This window comes from Sus scrofa, chromosome 7, assembly GCF_000003025.6.
Source record: "Sus scrofa isolate TJ Tabasco breed Duroc chromosome 7, Sscrofa11.1, whole genome shotgun sequence".
In the NCBI taxonomy this organism is placed as follows: Eukaryota; Metazoa; Chordata; class Mammalia; order Artiodactyla; family Suidae; genus Sus; species Sus scrofa.
In genome coordinates, this window is record NC_010449.5 from 28,274,333 (window position 1) to 28,292,009 (window position 17,677).

The 17,677-nt window shown below is 42.8% G+C and overlaps 1 protein-coding gene across 3 annotated transcripts in view; it reads right to left on the minus strand.

The window, feature by feature from the left end:
• Nucleotides 294-17,677, minus strand: part of PRIM2 (primase (DNA) subunit 2) — a 292,008-nt gene continuing 274,624 nt past the window's right edge. For 2 of the 3 annotated variants that reach the window (XM_021098097.1, XM_021098098.1), the window contains 2 exons: nucleotides 3,537-3,605; nucleotides 294-893 (listed from right to left, as the gene is read on the minus strand). In XM_021098097.1, the coding sequence (XP_020953756.1) occupies nucleotides 672-893; nucleotides 3,537-3,605 (291 nt within the window). In that variant the 3' untranslated portion in view covers nucleotides 294-671. 3 annotated transcript variants of the gene reach the window in all.

Here is a 17,677-nt window from a genome sequence, read left to right on the forward strand (position 1 = left end):
ACGGCACATGGTAGAAGACTCCTGCTCGTCAGTAGTATGATTGGTGTTCCATGTTCTGGTGCTCTTCACACAGTTCATCCAGGAGCCCACTATCAAAGGGGCAGACGTTCTTACTAATGAAGAATAAGCTCACGTGGCCAACTTCAAGACCAACAAGAAAGAGGTGAAAAGAAAAACAATTCAACATCTTCACTGGTGACTTGGCAATGTGGTGTCTATTCCAAAATACCACCTTTAAAACTGAAGTAATGTCTAATCTCTTAAGGCATAATTAGACTCTTAAACACAGACACTCTCATTCAACATTTTGATAATTTATTCACAAAGATGGTCCAGAAAAGGACTGGGTCAGAATTACAGTGATAAGGGTTACAATAAAAGCTGTTCTAGTGGTACTATTTCTAGGGGCTGTAACCAATCCAGAAAGCGTCTCATCTCTTAAAAGAGGGCAGAGACCACACCATCCAAGTGCTAGATCTTAAAGCAAAATATAGTGGAGGACATTGTTTTCACTGGCAAGCCTGGCTTCCCAAGAAGTGCGTGCCCACGTCAGTGGATTAAAGTGGGGTAGGGTGGAGGGAGGAGGCAGATGGAGAAGAAAAACACAAAATCATACAACTAGCCAGTAATAGCCGATGAGGAAGCAAGATCACCACGGGCTCAGGAACCGCTCACTGAAGCAGCTCCTCCAGCTCCTCCATGTCCATCTCCAGGGAGGAGTTGAGCGAGGCCAGGGCAGAGGATGCGTCTTTGCTCTTCTGGACATTCGCTCTGGGCTGGGGTGTTTCTGGCTGAGTGGATTCCTTCTTGAGGTCTTTGCCACCATTCAGAATCTTCTGGCTCTCAAAAAAGAACTGGTTTGGATGACTCAAAGAAAAGCCACAGTCATCCACCTGCACAGGAAAGCAAATGTTTACCACATTAATATGTAGCAAACTAAAGGAGCAGGCAGAATGGCAGCAACATGACAATAAAACTATATTGTTTTAAATTAAATTAGAAAAAATAATAAGCAAAGAGAGATATTCCCAACCAAAAAAATCTATACTGAGACAAGTAGTGAATGCAAACAGCCTTTTTTACTCATTGATTTCTAATGTAGACAGTTTCCGTATGTGGGAGAATTCAGACACATGTCCTTTTAATATCTTCATTAATCTAAGGCAAGTTCTAAAATTGGCAATAGCAGTGATGCTCTTGTAGGAATAATCAATAGGAGAGATGCTAACAAAAGCAGATTTGAGAAATAAACACTTCTTTTTAATGATTATGTCAAAAACTTAGTGTTTCAATCTAATTTTCATATCTTATTTTTTTTAAAAAGGAAAGACACTGAATACTAGGCCTAAGTTTGGAAAGTTCTGAGGCCTCTTAATCAAAAGGGTGTGGAAGCAATGGGATTGGCAGCAGGTTTGATCCCTGGCCCGCCACAGTGGGTTGGTGATCCAGCCTGGTTGCAACTGTGGCTTGGATCTGATCCCTGGCCCAGGAACTCTGTGTGCTAGGGTGAGGCCCAAAATAAGAAGAAAAAAAAATAAGAAGGGGGGGTTGTCCCACAAGTAATTAAGAACATAAATTAAAACCCTTAAGCTGAGCAAGCAAATTAAAGAATACAGTTCATAAGGGAAAGTGTTGTACAAAGCTGGTGCTGAAAATACCAGCCAGATTCGTTCAACTGGTGAGAGCCCTATTCTGATAAAACCGATGAGAATCTGGAGATCCCTTGTGGCTCAAGGGTTTAAGGATCTGACATTGCTATAGCTGTCATTTAGGTCGCAGCTGTGGCTTGGATTCAGTTTCTGGCCTGGGAACATCCATATGCTGTGAGGGAAGCCCCCCTCCCCCCAAAAAAACCCTAAAAAAGCACCTAATGAGAATTTGTTGTTGTTTACTACTTTATTAATGTTTAGTCCTTTCAATTTTGCAAAGAAAATTTGTATGTTATTAAATAAAAACACTATTTTCAACAGGTGTAACAGTAAGAGGGCTGGCCCCATGGTAGAGCAGACCAGCTCCAGGCCTCCCAGTGATTGGCTGTGTGGGTGCTCTGGGCAAGTCAGGTAAACTACGAATCTAGACAGGAAAACACTAATGACAGTTGTGGCCCTGGTCAGGTTCGTAAGCTTTAGATGAATTCCTCAACAGCCTGGGTCTTCTCTGCCCCTTTGACCCTCGCCCTCAGCACCCCCCAAGGCTCTGAATGGGGATGTGAGTGTGTCCAGCTCGGTGCTGCTCTGTGGACCAAAGAAGCCAGTGTGTCCAGAGCACTAACCTCTGGGCCTGGCCTGTGTGAGGAGCTCTGCAGATGGTGGCTGACACTCCCATTATTATTTTCATTATTATCAGTGATGTTAGAGGATATGTTTTTTTCTATGAAATACCTTATAGAAATTCTGCAGTTAGGGAAGCACAAGAGAAAACTTATTTCATGAAAACTAGAAAGCATAAACATGATAAAACTTAGCTTGTCACAGTAGCTGATAATGAATTCAATACATGCAACATCTTTTGGGGGAGTCATGGATCCCTGTGAAATCTGATAAAATACCGAGCTCCCCCCAAAACACACAAATGCACTTAAAAAAAAATGTTTCGAAAGGCACGTGGCCCTCTGGGTCCACTCCTGGTTACCCATCTTGGGCTACGAAGCCATGATCAGGACCGGTGGTTGCAAACTAGGGGTCTGTGGGCCAAGCTGACTTGCAGATGTGCTACTGGCCTGCATGGGGCCTTAAAATGTGTCAGTGTGAATGCCTCTAACAGCATGACTGCTTCAGTGGCATTCATCTTGGCCAGCTTCACTTTTGGGGTTATGTGCCAGCCCCTGCAGGCCTCAGTGTTTGTGATTATGTGTTACATCTCTCAGAACCTACCAGCAAGGCCTTCTGTGCTAAAGGCAAGGTAACAAGCAAATGCTTTTCCCCAATTCCCTTGCAGCCAGGGGTCCGGGTGGACCAGGTTCCGCAGAACAGGAAAGCATGAGATGTGGAAAAGAGACCAGGGTAACATGAGGTGGCGGCCACAAGTGAAAGCGCCTGATCTTCTACAAGGAAGATGGCAGAAGCCTGTGGTTCTGGTTCTGGACCTGTTCTGGGGGCTGGCTGCCTGAGGCCTGCAGGTCCACTGGCCCAGCACCTGCTCTTGTGAGTGAAGCTTTACTGGGGCATGAGCAAGCCTGCCCTTCACACTGTCTCTGCACAGCAGCTATAGGGCAGCAGCCGTGAGAAGCCACATGGGTCATGAAGCCTGAAACTTTCACCAGAAAGCCTGCTCACCCGTGATCACATCCTGAGAAGTGGAGTGGTGGGTGGCAGCTACAGTAAAGTAGACAATATTCCTGGTTCTGTGACATCCAGAATTAATTCCCTGACCCTTCTATACATTTTATAAGCTACCTAATACCGTGTAATAAATCCCTTTGTGCTGAAAACAGCTGGAGTGGTTTCTTTTGCTGCAGCTAAAACCCCTGAATGAAAGAAAGGCACAGTTAACAGAAGACAAAGAATTAGGTTATAAAAGCTTAAAAATTTACTTACATTATGTGTCACCTCAAAGTACTTCTGACAGGCTACCTGGTAATGTGTGCCTTTCACTAAATCCAAAATCTAAAATGAATGGAAGGAAGAGAAGGAAAAAATTAGAAGTTAGGTTTCTTCTAAACCACTGCAGCTCCCGATTGCCAGCCTTTTCATAATCTTCATTCCAGACAGGAAATGCATTAAATCATGTAGCACGTTGTACCCCTGCAGCCTGGACACTGTGATAATTCTGACATTATACAGCAGCTGTTTAGGTCAGCATTAGACCACAGATGACAAGAGATAGTAAGGATCTTTCTGACCTACCAACTGTGAATTTCAATAACTTTGCCTTGACAACAAGATGAAAACAGATCCTAGTATTATGACTTTGACAGTTATTGTCAGAATATCATATTGCAACATCTCTTCCAAAATTGTGGATATAAATCTAGTAATCTAAATGGTTGGTGCATGAAGCAATCAAGTATACTATTTAGATTTTTATTTTCCACATTACCAGTTTATACAGACAGAGCATAAACTACAGCTGTGTGCCCATCAGGAAAATTGAATGTAAACCCTTTGGATGAGGATCTGTGCAGAGGGAATGCTTTTGCCTTCAATCAGATTTGTCCTTTTTTGAAATGAAGTTATTTCTAGTAAAGCTCAGCAGAATATGAGAGCAAATAGTCTATTCTGAACACCTATTAGGAACAGCGTCCTATCTTGTGTAAATACAATTTGCTTTCCAGTTCTACTTCATGTAATCTCTTCCGAGGGTGCCAGCTCCCACTCTTATCAGCAGGGTGCAATGCCAGTGGAAATTTGTAGTTTCATCACCTCCCCTGGCAAATAAATAAAATATACATCTGGCCTATTTATAAACACAATAAAATGCTGGAATTAAGAGAGTGCCTCAAACGAAGGAAAAGACAGTCGGGAGAAATCCTAATTTCTATCCCTTTTCAAAAGGCTGACCTTCCTATGACAAAAAGAAATGTGCAAGAAGTCGTCTCATTATTGAGAAGGCTTAGACACATACACACAAAATTACAGGGCAGAGGGGCATCATGTAATACAAGGGTATGCTTAAAAGAAATGTTTTTCTCTATCTTACAGATTACATTTCTAAGTTTCAGGTCACCTTTTATTAAATTGTACGTAAAGGACCCAAGCAAATGCCAACCAATCAGAGCACCTGGGGTCCTGCTTGTCTGCCCATTTGACCTGTTCACTTGCTTGAATTATTAGAGAAAAAAATGAAAAATCTGTTTTAAATTGATGACTATACATTTTTAAAGTGAAGAAAGTCACAAAGGTGTAAAAGTAATTCTAACATTCTGAGATCATATTCACTAGTTTTTACACATAGACAGCAATTCAGACTGTCTTGAGATGAATGTAATGGGTTACTGGCAAACATCAATGATACTAATATATGAATATCTATGAACTATAATCTTGGAGAAGCAGGGACTTCAAACATAAACTTTAGTCTAAATAAATTACCCAGAGCAGTTCTTGCTCCAGTGCCCCTTTTCCAGTAAAGTCTGCTTTGTCAGCACATGCGTCTCCTCGGACAATTCATTTTCGAGTGTTAGATCAGAGTCACTCTCACACTCTTGAAGGAATCCCCTCTGAAACATAAACAAACTCAGGCTGTCCTAGGCTGTCCTGCCAGGGAGGCCCTGGTAGACGAGAGGCCACTTGGAGAAGCATCCAGCCAGCCTTCTGTGGGGAAGGCACACAGAAGTAAGCTCCTCCCTGGAACTGAACCTTAAAGTGACTGCAGCTCCTGGGAAACTATGATCTGCAGTCTGTGACCTTGAGCTGCAACGACCCAGTTAAGCGTCTTCTCAATTCCTCAGCCACAGAAACAATGAGGAGCAGGGTCAACCTGGCAGAGGAGTAGGATGTGACGCTCACCTTCTCCCACAAACACATTAAAAAAACCACCTACACATAGGACAATTCACACAGAACATCTACTGAACGTTGGCAAAAGACCCTAAATCTCCAAAAAGGGCAAGAAACCCTCCATGTAACTGCGTAGAACAATGGGAAGAGAAAGAGGATCAGGACGGGACCAGCACTCCTGAGCCCGTCAGGAAGTAAGAAAGAGGAAACGAACTCGCGCCCTACGAAGGCACCTAAGCAACAGGAAGAGCAGCTGAAATGAGGGTCCTCAGGGACCTCTGAGGCGTTTCTCAAAGCCTAAGAGAGAAGCGCAGCAGATGGACTGGAGGGCAAAGCAGAGAGAGAGCCACAAAGTTCATCTGTACCACCACCCTGGACACCACAGCCCGAAACACTCAGAAGGAGTCTGAGTGCAGTCCTGGGAAGACTAGGGTTGGCTGTTGGGAGACAGCCTGAAGGGCTGGGGAGTGGAGGGCCACAGCCAAGGGAACCCAGGAGGAGGCCTGGACATGCAGGAGAAGCAAGGTGCCACTGCTGGGGAGGGCGAGTGAAGGAAGGGTGGACCGCAGTATGAATATCTTTCTCTTACACATGCACGTGTGGATTCTCAGACAGCGAGGCTGTGGGCGGCAAGGTGCCTCTTGCACAGGCTATGAGTGGGGGCACCTCCTGCGTGAGCTAAGTGTGATAGGGTAGCTCTCACATGGTCTGGAGTCAGCGGTGGGGCAAACCACCGCAGTCACCTCAGATTCCAGAGGTGGGTGCGGCCCACCACCACTGGGGTCCATGAAGAGGCACCACCCGAAGCCTCAGTCACCTCAGAGGTCGGCACAGAGGAAGGCACTGAAAACAAGCAACCCCCATTGTTGCTCTCACTCACCCTGCTGCTGCCACTGGCAAACATTCTGGGCACCGCTTACACCTGCCTGAAGGTCACTTTCACTTTCCAGGGCCCTGCAACCAGGAGCAGCCTGCACCACCTTCCTGTGGGTCCTTGCCACTGTCAATGGCCCAGCAACCAGGACCTGGCTCCTAGCCCTGCTCATTGCCTCTCACCTCCCTGGAAGCACGTGCAGCACCCTATTGAGGGGATATCGTAAGCTCTTACAAAATACCCAGGGGCGCTCTCCCATATAAATAGTCCTCCAAGACTACTGTAGATGTTTTCCCTAAACTCAGAAAATAAAAATATAAGCAAAATGAAAACGCTTAGGAACCATTTCCAGTTTAAAGAACAGGAGAATTCTCCAGAAGGAGCAAACCATGAGACAGACCCATGCAGTTTAACAGACACCAAGTTCAAAAGGAGATAGTGAAAATACTGAAGGAATTAAGGGTGAATATGAAGGAATTAGGAGTGGATGTGGGAGTTCCCATCATGGCACAGTGGTTAACGAATCCGACTAGGAACCATGAGGTTGTGCGTTCAATCCCTGGCCTTGCTCAGTGGGTTAAGGACCCGGCATTACCGTGAGCTGTGGTGTAGGTTGCAGACATGGCTCAGATCCCACGTTGCTGTGGCTCTGGCATAGGCCGGGTGGCTACAGCTCTGATTCGACCCCTAGCCTGGGAACCTCCATATGCTGTGGGAGCGGCCCTAGAAAAGGCAAAAAGACCCCCCCCCCAAAAAAAAAAAAAGAGTGGATATGAACAGTAATGCAGATAACTTTAGAAAGGACAGCAAAAATAAGGAAGAATCAAGAAAAATTATAAAATTCACTTGCAGAGATGCAAATTGGGTTAAAGGTAATGAAGAGCAGAATAAATAATGCAGAGAAATGAATTAGTGACTTGGGAGATAGAATAATGGAAATCACCCAATCAGGACAGCAGAAGGAAAATCAAATGAAAAATACATGAAAGCAATATCAGAGACCTATGGGATGATATAAAGCAGGCCAATCTACATATGGTAGGAGTTCTAGAAGGAGAGTAAAAAGAAAAGGGAATTGAAAGTATATTTGAAGAAATTATGGCTGAACACTTTCCAAATCTAAAGGATACAAATATCAAGATACAGGAATCACAAAGAGCCCCAAACAAGTTGAACCCAAACAGGCCCACATCAAGATATATAATAAAAATGGTGAAAAATTCAAGAGAGGAATCTAAACGCAGCAAGAGAAAAACAAAGAGTTCATTATAAGAGAACAGTTGCACCCCTGCCCCCAGCATAAAGCTATTAGCTAACTGCTCTACAGAAACACTACTGACCAGAAGAGAGTGGCAAGATATATTCAAAGTTCTAAAAGGAAAAAAATTTGCAGCCTAGAATATTCTACCTAGCAAGAATATCATCTAAAATAGAAGGAGAAATAAAGAATTTCTCCAACAAACAAAAACTAAAAGAGTACAGCAATACTAAAAACATTATAAAAGAAATACTGAATGGGCTCCTCTAAACAAAAAAGAAGTAAAGAGAAATAGAGAAATAGGATGGAGGAAATCACACTTGGAAAGCAAACACTTAAACAAGCCAGAATACAGATATAAGAGGAAAAAGAAAAAAGAAAACCTACTGTAAGAGCAATGATAAACACAAGGAACAGCAAAGGATAAACATGAAGATGTTAAAAAAAGGATCTCAAAATCATAAAACGTGGGGAAGGAAAGTAAAGAAAATGTAGACTTTTTTTAAGGATGTGTTTGAGCCTATATGACTATCAGGTTAAAGCAAGCAGATATAGGAAGGTATTAACATACTTGAAAAACAGGGCAACCACAAATCAAACCAAACAATACATTCACAAAAACTAAAAAGAGGACACAAGCATAAATAAAAGGAAATCAACCAAAAAAAAAAAAAAAAAGGAACGAAGGAGAAACAAAGAATCAACTGGAAAACAAGGTTTAAAATGGAAATAAATACATACTTATCAATAATTACCTTAAATGTCAATGGACTGAATGCACCAATCAAAAGACATACCATGGTAGACTGCATAAAAAGCAAGAGCCTACAATATGCTGCCTACAAGAGACTCACCTTAGGGCAAAGAAACATAAATTGAGAGTGATGGGATGGAAAAAGATATTTCATGTGAATGGAAAAGATAGGAAAGTATGAACTGCAATACTCATATCAGACAAAATAGGCATTAAAATGAAGGCCTAAATGAAAGACAAAGAAGGACACTATTTAATGATAAAAGGATCCATTCAAGAAGAGGATATTAACACTCATCAATACATATGCCCCTAATATAGGAGCACCCAAATATATACAACAAATACTAATATACATAAAAGGAGAAATTGATGGAAATACAACAACAGTAAGAGAATACTTTAACACCTCACTCACAGTGATAGACAGATCCTCTAAACAGAAAATCAATAAGGCAACAGAGATCCTAAATGACACAATAGGAAAGTGAGACCTAATGAAATTTTCAGGACGTTACAACCAAAAAAATCAGAATATGGTTTCTTCTTTCTTTCTTGCCTTATAGGGCTGCACCTGTGGCATTTGGAAGTTCCCAGGCTAGGGATAGAATTGGAGCTATAGCTGGGGCCACAGTCACAGCCACAGCAACTTGGAATCTGAGCCATGTCTGCAACCTACACCACAGCTCACAGAAACTTCAGATCCCTGAACCACTAAGTGAGGCCAGGGATCGAACTTGTATCTTCACTGATACTACTTAGATTCGCCTCCACTGCACCATAAAGGGAACTCCCAGAATATACATTCTGTTCAAGTGTACACAGAACATTCTCAAGGACTGACCACATACTGGAGCACAAAACTAACCTCAACAAATTTAAGAGTATAGAAATAATTTCTATTTAAGTATCTTCTCTGACCACAATGGCATAAAACTAAAAATCAACCACAGGAAAAGAAATGAGAAAAAACTGACTACATGGAAGCTGAACTAAAAACAAATGAGTCAATGAGGAAATCAAAAAGGAAATTAAAAATACCTCAAAAGACAAATGATAATGACCATGGAGTGGTCATACAACTATTCACAATCTATGGGATGCTGCAAAAGCAGTGCTTAGAGGGAAATTCATAGCAATACAGGCCTTCCTCAGAAAAGAAGAAAAGGCGTCCCCTTCGTGGCTCAGCAGTTAACAAACAAACACGACTAGGATTCATGAGGATGCAGGTTAGATCGCTGGCCTCACTCAATGGGTTAAGGATCCGGTGTTGCTCTGAGCTGTGGTGTAGGTTGCAGATGTGGCTCAGATCCCACAAGCTGTGGCTGTGGTGTAGGCCGGCAGCTGTAACTCTGATTTGACCCCTAGCCTAGGAACTTCCATATGCCATGGGTGCGGCTCTAAAAAGCAAAAAAAAAAAAAATTCAAATCAAGAACTTAACCTTCCACCTAAAAGAAATACAAAAAGAAGAACAAACAAAACCTAAAGTCAAAATGAAAGAAATCATAAAGATGAGAGAGGAAATCAATAAAATAAAATAGAGATTCAAAAAAAATAAAACCAAGAGCTGGTTCTTTGAAAGGGTAAACAAAATTGACACTCCTCTGGCCAGACTCACCAAGAAGAAGAAAGAAAGAACTCAAGAAACAAAAAAGGAGAAATCACAACAGATACTGCAGAAATACAGAAAAAAATACTATGAACAATCAAATGCCAATAAATTTAACAACCTAGAAGAAATGGACAACTTTCTAGAGACATATAGCCTGCCAAAACCTAATCAAGAAGAAACAGATCAACTGAACAGATGGATCACTAGAAATGAAACTGAATATGTAATAAAAACACTCCTACAAACAAATCCAGGACCAGATGGCTTCACAGGCAAATTCTACCAAACATACAAAGAAGAACTTATACCCACCCTTCTCAAACTTTTCTAAAAGGTTGAAGAAGAAGGAACACTCCCAAAGACATTCTATGAAGCCTAGTTATCAAAACCGGACAAAGATACTACCAAAAAAGAAAATTAGAGGCCAATATCTTTAATGAATATAGACACAAAAATTCTCAACAAAATTTTAGCCAACTGAATCCAGCAACATATAAAAAAGATCATACACCACTACCAAGTGGGATTCATCCCAATTTCACAAGGATGGTTCAACATATACAAATCAGTCAATGTCATACACTACATTAACAAAAGAAAAGTAAAAAACCACATGATCATCTCAGTAGACGCAGAAAAAACATCTGACAAAATGCAACATCCATTCATCATAAAAACTCTTACCAAAGTGGATATAGAGGGAACACATGTTAATCATAATAAAAGCCATTTATGACAAACCCAGCCAATGTAATACTCAATGGAGAAAAGGTGAAAGAAAGCCTTCCTGCTAAAATCTGGAACAAGACAAGGATGCCCACTCTCTCCACATTTATTCAACATAGTATTGGAAGTCCTAACCATAGCAATCAGACAAAAAAAAAGGAAAAAAAAGGTATCCAACTGGAAAAGAAGAGGTAAAACTGTCACTCTATGCAGATGACATGATACAATACATAGAATACCCTAAGGACTCCACACAAAAACTACTCGAACTGATCAATGAATTCAGCAAAGTAGGATACAAGATTAACATTCAGAAATCAGTTGCATTTCTGCATACTAACAATGAAATATGAGAAGAAAAATACAATACCTTTCAAAAATCTCAGTCAAAAAAATTAAATCCCTAGGAATAAACCTGACCCAAGAGGTGAAAGACTTATATGCTAAGAACTATAAAACATTAATCAAAGAAATTAAAGAGAATTAAAAGAAATGGAAAGATATTCCATGCTCCTGGATTGGAAGAATTAATATCATTAAAATGGCTATACTAACCCAAAGCAATCTACAGATTCAATACAATCCCTGTCAAATTACCCATGACATTTTGCACACAACTAGAACAAACAATCCAAACATTTATATGGAACCATAAAAGACCCAGAATTGCCAAAGTATCCTGAAGAACAAAAACCAAACAGAAGGCATAACTCTCTCAGACTTCAGACAATATTACAAAGCTACAGTAATTAAGACAGTGTGGTACTGGTACCAAAAGAGACAAACAGACCAATAGAATAGAATAGAGAACCCAGGAATCAATCCAGACACCAATGGTCAATTAATCTTCGACAAAGGAGGCAAGAATATACAATGGGAAAAAGAGAGTCTCCTCAACTAGTGGTGCTGGGAAAACTGGACAGCTGCGTGTAAATCAATTAAACTGGAACACACCCTCACACCATGCACAAAAATTAACTCAAAATGGCTTAAAGACTTAAACATAAGACAACGCACCATGAAACCCCTAGAAGAGAACATAGGCAAAACATTCTCTGACATTAACCTTACAAATGTTTTCTTAGGTCAGTCTCATAAGGCAATAAAAATAAAAACAAAAATAAACAAATGGGACCTAACCAAACTGACAGGCTTTTACACAGCAAAAGAAACCATTAAAAAAAAGACAACTTATGGAATGGGAGAAAATAGTTTCAACTGACACAACCCACAAGGGCTTAATCTCTAAAATATATAATTTATACAACAAGAAAAAAAAAATGACCCAATTGAAAAATGGGCAGAACACCTGAAGAGACATTTCTCCAAGGAAGACATACAGATGGCCAAGCTGCACATGAAAAAATATTCAACATCACTAATTATTAGAGAAATGCAAATCAAAACTACAGTGAGGTACCACCTCACACCAGTCAGAATGGCCATCATTAACAAGTCAACAAATAAAAAATGCTGGAGAGGGTGTGGATAGAGAAAAGAGAACCCCCCTTCACTGTTGGTGGGAATGTAAATTGGTACAACCACTGTGGAAAACAGTATGGAGGTAACTCAGAAAACTAAATATAGAACTACCATATGACCCAGCAACCCCACTCCTGGGCATATATCCAGACAATACTTTCATGGAAAAAGACACATGCACCCCTATGTTCACTGCAGCATTATTCACAATAGCCAAGACATGGAAACAACCTAAATGTCCACAGGTGAATGGATTAAGAAGGTGTGGTATATATACACAATGGAATACTACTCAGTCATCAAAAAGAACAAAATAATGCCATTTGCAGCAGCATGGATGGAACTAGAGACTAAGTGAAGTCAGAAGGAGAAACACAAATACCATATGATAGCACTTATATGTGGAATCTAATATATGGCACAAATGAACCTATTTACAAAACAAACCCATGCACATAGAGAACAAATCTGTGGTTTCTAAGGGAGAAGGGAGTGTGATGGACTGAAGTCTGGGGTTGGTAGAAGCAACCTATAGCATTTGGAGTGGATAAGCAATGAGGTCCTGCTGTACAACACAGGGAACTATATCTAATCACTTGTGATGGAACATGATGTAGGATAATGTGAGAAAATTGTATACAAATGTATAACTGGTTCACTTTGCTAAACAGCAGAAACTGACAGAACATTGTTAATCAACTATTTTTAAAAAAACAACAGGAAAAGAAAAGAGAAGGGCCTTGCACCATTCAATGAAGTTTGGTTTTTTCCCAAATGGAATGGGAGCTACTGCTGTGTCCTAAACACAAAGGACTTACCTTTTTTTTTTTTTTTTAAGGCCTCCCCACAGCATATGGAGCTCCCAGGCCAGTGATCAAATCCGAGGGTTGCAGATCCCATTGAGTCAAATTGAAAACTCCCTACATTTTTAACTGGATAATCTGCCTGCTATGCTGGCAAGAGCCTGAGGGGGTGGTGGCAGGGAGTGAGCTCATTGCAAGAATCCAGGGAACACATGAGGGAGGCTGGGACCAGGTGTCAACAGTCCTGGCAGTGAGAAGGGTCATATTTGGGACAGAAGCATTTTCCACTTAATGGCCATGAACTGTTTTTGAAAAACAGCTGTTCTACGTGAAAATGACCCATCAGAGCCTGTATTCCAGTCTCCTGGAGTAAAGCATGACCTACTCCCAAATTCTTGGCTCCCAAAAGTCAGTAAAATGCCCACATATCAGTGAACACCATTATGTAAAATAAATTTGAAATACCACAAATAACACTCACCAGTCACTCAGCAATGTGACTAACTAATGGAGGCTCTTATGCAGTAATGCTGAGCATGTGCCTGAAGCCCCCAGTGTCAGCAGCATCTCAGCTGCCCACCTCTGCTGACCTGGACCTTCTCATAAGTAAGTCTACTACTATACTATCTATGCAGCATGCAACCCGATTCAGTCTCTGCACCTCCTTTCCTGACTTCTGACAGAAACATCCACCGCAAACATTGTATTAAGATACCCTACAGGTACGTCTATGTTGAGGTTGGTGCTGAATGACTCCAGGGTGGAAAACCAAAGGAAGGGAAAGGAGAGCTGAGGTGTCAGAAAGACACTAACATTTAGTTTGGGAAATAGGAGCAAAAAATACAAACATGGCAAAGAAACACCAAAATCCAAGAAAGACAGATGCCCGAGGGAGGGAGGTTGTGGAACAGATTTGGAGTCTAAGCTTCCCTCTCTACAACCTGCTTACACACCCCAGGAAGGACTGGCCGCTTGTCCCAAAGTGAAGCACTTACATGTCTGTGTCCACAAAGACACGACGGGAAGGCTGGCAGGGCTGGCCTAGGTGATGGCTGAAATGCTGAGGGCTGTCATTACGGAGCCACCTGTACTTCCTGAAACCCACAGTCTCACGGTTGGGCTCATTCAGAATTTTAATTTTTTGTGTAGTCATAATTCAAGTAACCTTTTTTTAAAGGGCTCCATTTTAACAAAAAAGTGTGTGTCCCAGAGCTGTGGACAGACAGCGCTAACTTAGAGCCAGACGCTGGGGCCTGAGAAAGGTACCAGGTCCACCTGCAAGTGGTCTGCTTTTCTCTGCAACAGAAATTTTTGTCTTATGTTTTCTCAGGAATGAAGGACTACGGGGTGTGGTGATATTTTACAACATATTAATTTTGACCTTACCTATCTAGCCTTGTTTTTTCCTTTCAAATATGCTTTTTGGCATGTGAGGGTTACGAGTTCGTTCATAATATGCTTGCTTATGTGTATGTTTTTATGTTGGGTGTGTGGTGAATGTGACATTAGAATTTTTTCAAGAAAAAAAATTCTGTAGAGAAGCCCAAATGAAGAAGATGTGGTGGGCAACAGTATGACCTTTTGGACGAGGTCTGTTTCTCCAGCAGAGCTTCTGAAGGGCCAGCTCCCCAAGGCAGGACCGGCCAGAGGGAGGGTTTTAGAGAGAACAGGTAAGGGACATACACACAGAGCTGGAAACCCTTCAAGAGGAAGGAATGTAGGGAGACAAGAGAAAGTAAATAGCAAGATGAAAGAAGCGGGTGTCGGGGGTGGGGGAGTGTTGGGGAGGGGAATGCAGAAAGCCAGAGAAACATGCTCAGTAAGATGGAGCCCCCAGCTTGCTACCTGCGCGGCCTGGGAACACCCCTGCGCGGCCCACAGCCAGTGGCCCTGCACACCCAGCAAAGACAGGAACTCCCATCCAGGGGCTACAGTCCACCCTGGGAGACCCTGAGCTCACCCTGGTTTCCTCCCAATCCAACGTTAATACCCAAAGAACAGTTCTTTAAGGAGGAAACCAAGTCAAGTGCCAATTCGGATGTCTGGGCTAGAAGTTTCCTAACTCTTCTTTAGAAAAATATAATTACACCATTTGAACAAAGGCTTATTTGAAAACTCAAGCTTACCATTTAAAGAAAAAGTTCCTATGAATCTAAGAATATTGCTCAAATGGCAATTTGGTTTTTAATGCCCACATTTCTAGGCTAAAGTACAAAATGTCAAGAGTAACAATCCATTTGTTGTTCTAAGTAGTACCTGAGTAGTCAAAGGCTAAGGAGTGGCATCAAACTACTATATTTTGGTAACTCATAATAACTTTTTTTCTCTATATTTTAAACTATTTATCAGCTCACTAAAGTCCATCAGGAAGAATATTAGATGGCTTGCTTTTTTTTTTTTTTTGCCATAGCAAGCGTGAGGAAGTTTCTATTAGGGATTGAACCTGTGCCACAGCCGTGACAACACCAGGTCCTTAACCCACTGAGCCACCAGGGAACTCCTTTTTTTTTTTTTTTAAAAAAAACAATGCAGCTTGTCATCTTTACAAGAAAGGGTTCATCATATCTGTATTTGCTAAGTTTGGCAGAAGCATTAATTACATTACATTGACTATTTCATCCTCAAGGCAGATTACTGTTTGGGTTTGGAATCCTATAGAAATGGCTTACCTTCATCCTTGCAGGGGGACAGAGAGCAAACAGGGTCACATTTTTCTCACAGCTGGATGACAAGCACGTGATACAAAGTACTGGTGGGAAATGCTACCTTTATATTTATACACAACATACATATATGAAAAAGAAATCCAGATGACACTGCCTTGTGCCTTTGTTCCGTGCCTACCGTGAGGTCCAGGGGACTGTCCAGCAGCAGGCGGTGTCCCACCCCCACCCCTTGGCCTCAGGGAGCAGCAGCACAGCTCAGTACGCTGCCCTCACCACCCAACACACAGCTCAACCTTCTCTAACTGAAGGTTGTATTCTGTTGTATTCAAAAGTGATCATAAACTTGTTTCTTCCTTAAAAAGTCCACCTCTCAAGAGTAAGTATTTGCTGATACTTTTCTACTGCATTCCCAACCCTCCTTTATTTCAAAGATGAAAGAAAAGGCAGTCAGGATGCTGAGTCTAGGACACTTCTGAACACATTATTTGCCAAGAAGTTTTCTGACTCACTCTTCATTGTCTGTAAACACAGTTATCTGACTGAATTGATTCTACCTCCCAGAGTCTTTAAAACTCATCCTCTCCCCCCCTCCCCACATCCAACAGTCAGGCCCTCACCATTCCCTTTTATGGCCAAGCTTCTTGCTGGACCCCTTCCTCATTCAAGACAGCTCCCAAGCCACTACCCTAATAACTCCCCTGAAACTTCATCCTAACCCGGTCCCGAAAGCTCACAAGGCTGGGGTCATCAGTCCTGTCTCCCCACTGCCCCCCCCGCCCCGGGCCCCCGATCCTCATACTCCATCTGGCTTCTCCCAAGTGTGCTGTTAGGTACTTCAACTCCCAGAGTTCTAGAGAGACTCAGAGGGTCACTGTTCCATTTGGGTTAGTCCAGTATTTCCTAAGTTTGTGTAGGGTAGGACTCTCCAGGGTGGTGTTTCTCACGTCTGTCCCCAGAACCTGTTTCCATGGCTCTCCCAGGACCAGGGCTCCTCAGAACACATCCTGAGCGCTGCAACTCCACGTGCTTGCCTCCCCACTGGACTGTCACCTCCCAGGCGGAGGGTCTTGTTAGTTCTGGGTCTTGAGTAGCAGCTGGGATACAGTCATTTGCTGACGCTGAATGACACCTTCTCCTTCACTGGCTAGGCCTGACTCCTACTCCACCTCCACACTCAATCCAGACATCGCTTCCTCCGCGGAGCACTACCTCTTGGCCCCCCGCCCTCAGCAGATCTTTCCACCAACTCTTTGGCAGGCACTTAGAATAACTTTTTAAAGCACTTACCATACTTCATTATATCGCGCCTTTTAATGCCATGAGACCTAAAGCTCTAACACAGTTTCTTAATCATCTTTCTGCTTCCAGATTTAAACATAGTGAAAACTTAGCAACATGCACGGTGCTCCACGACTGGGTTTATGGAGGTGAAAGCTATCTTTTGTGCCCTTGGGGAGGATTAGGCCACAAAGACAGTCTGGAGGGGAGAAGACAAGAAACAGTACGAAACAGCGCTGACCCAACCAGGAGAGCACAGGGCGCTGCAGCGGGGCAGAACCAGGCATGACTCTGAATCACAGCAATCAAGGCAGAGGGGGTCAGGGCAGCTCAGATGGGACAACGTGCAGGAGACACGTCCCTGGGTGGGCAGAAAGGGGAGGCCTATCAGAAAGATGACCGGGCATCAGCGGGAGGGACTCCTGAAGGAGAGGGGGCCGGGGAACACCCTGCATGTGGCCGATGGGGAGAGGAGGGTACCAGATCCTGGCCTGTCTGCTCTCCCAGGAGGCAGCACAAAGGACCCAAGGCCCCCAGGACCAGGGCACACATCTCCCAAGGGCAGAGGGCATGGGCGACTAAGCATGTGCCACAGAAGCTGGCTGGCTAAGCAAGCTGCCTCTGAGGGCAGCCTGGCCCTGTGGGCAGGAGGTCTGGAGCCCTGGTTCCATAAGGGCTGCTCTGCAGGCTCATCGCCCCTCACGCAGAGCCCCTTGTGGGACCACGTAGGGACTGCCTGGGGACCGCTGTCCTGCTCAGTCCTCCCTGCTTCCTCCATGGCAGGC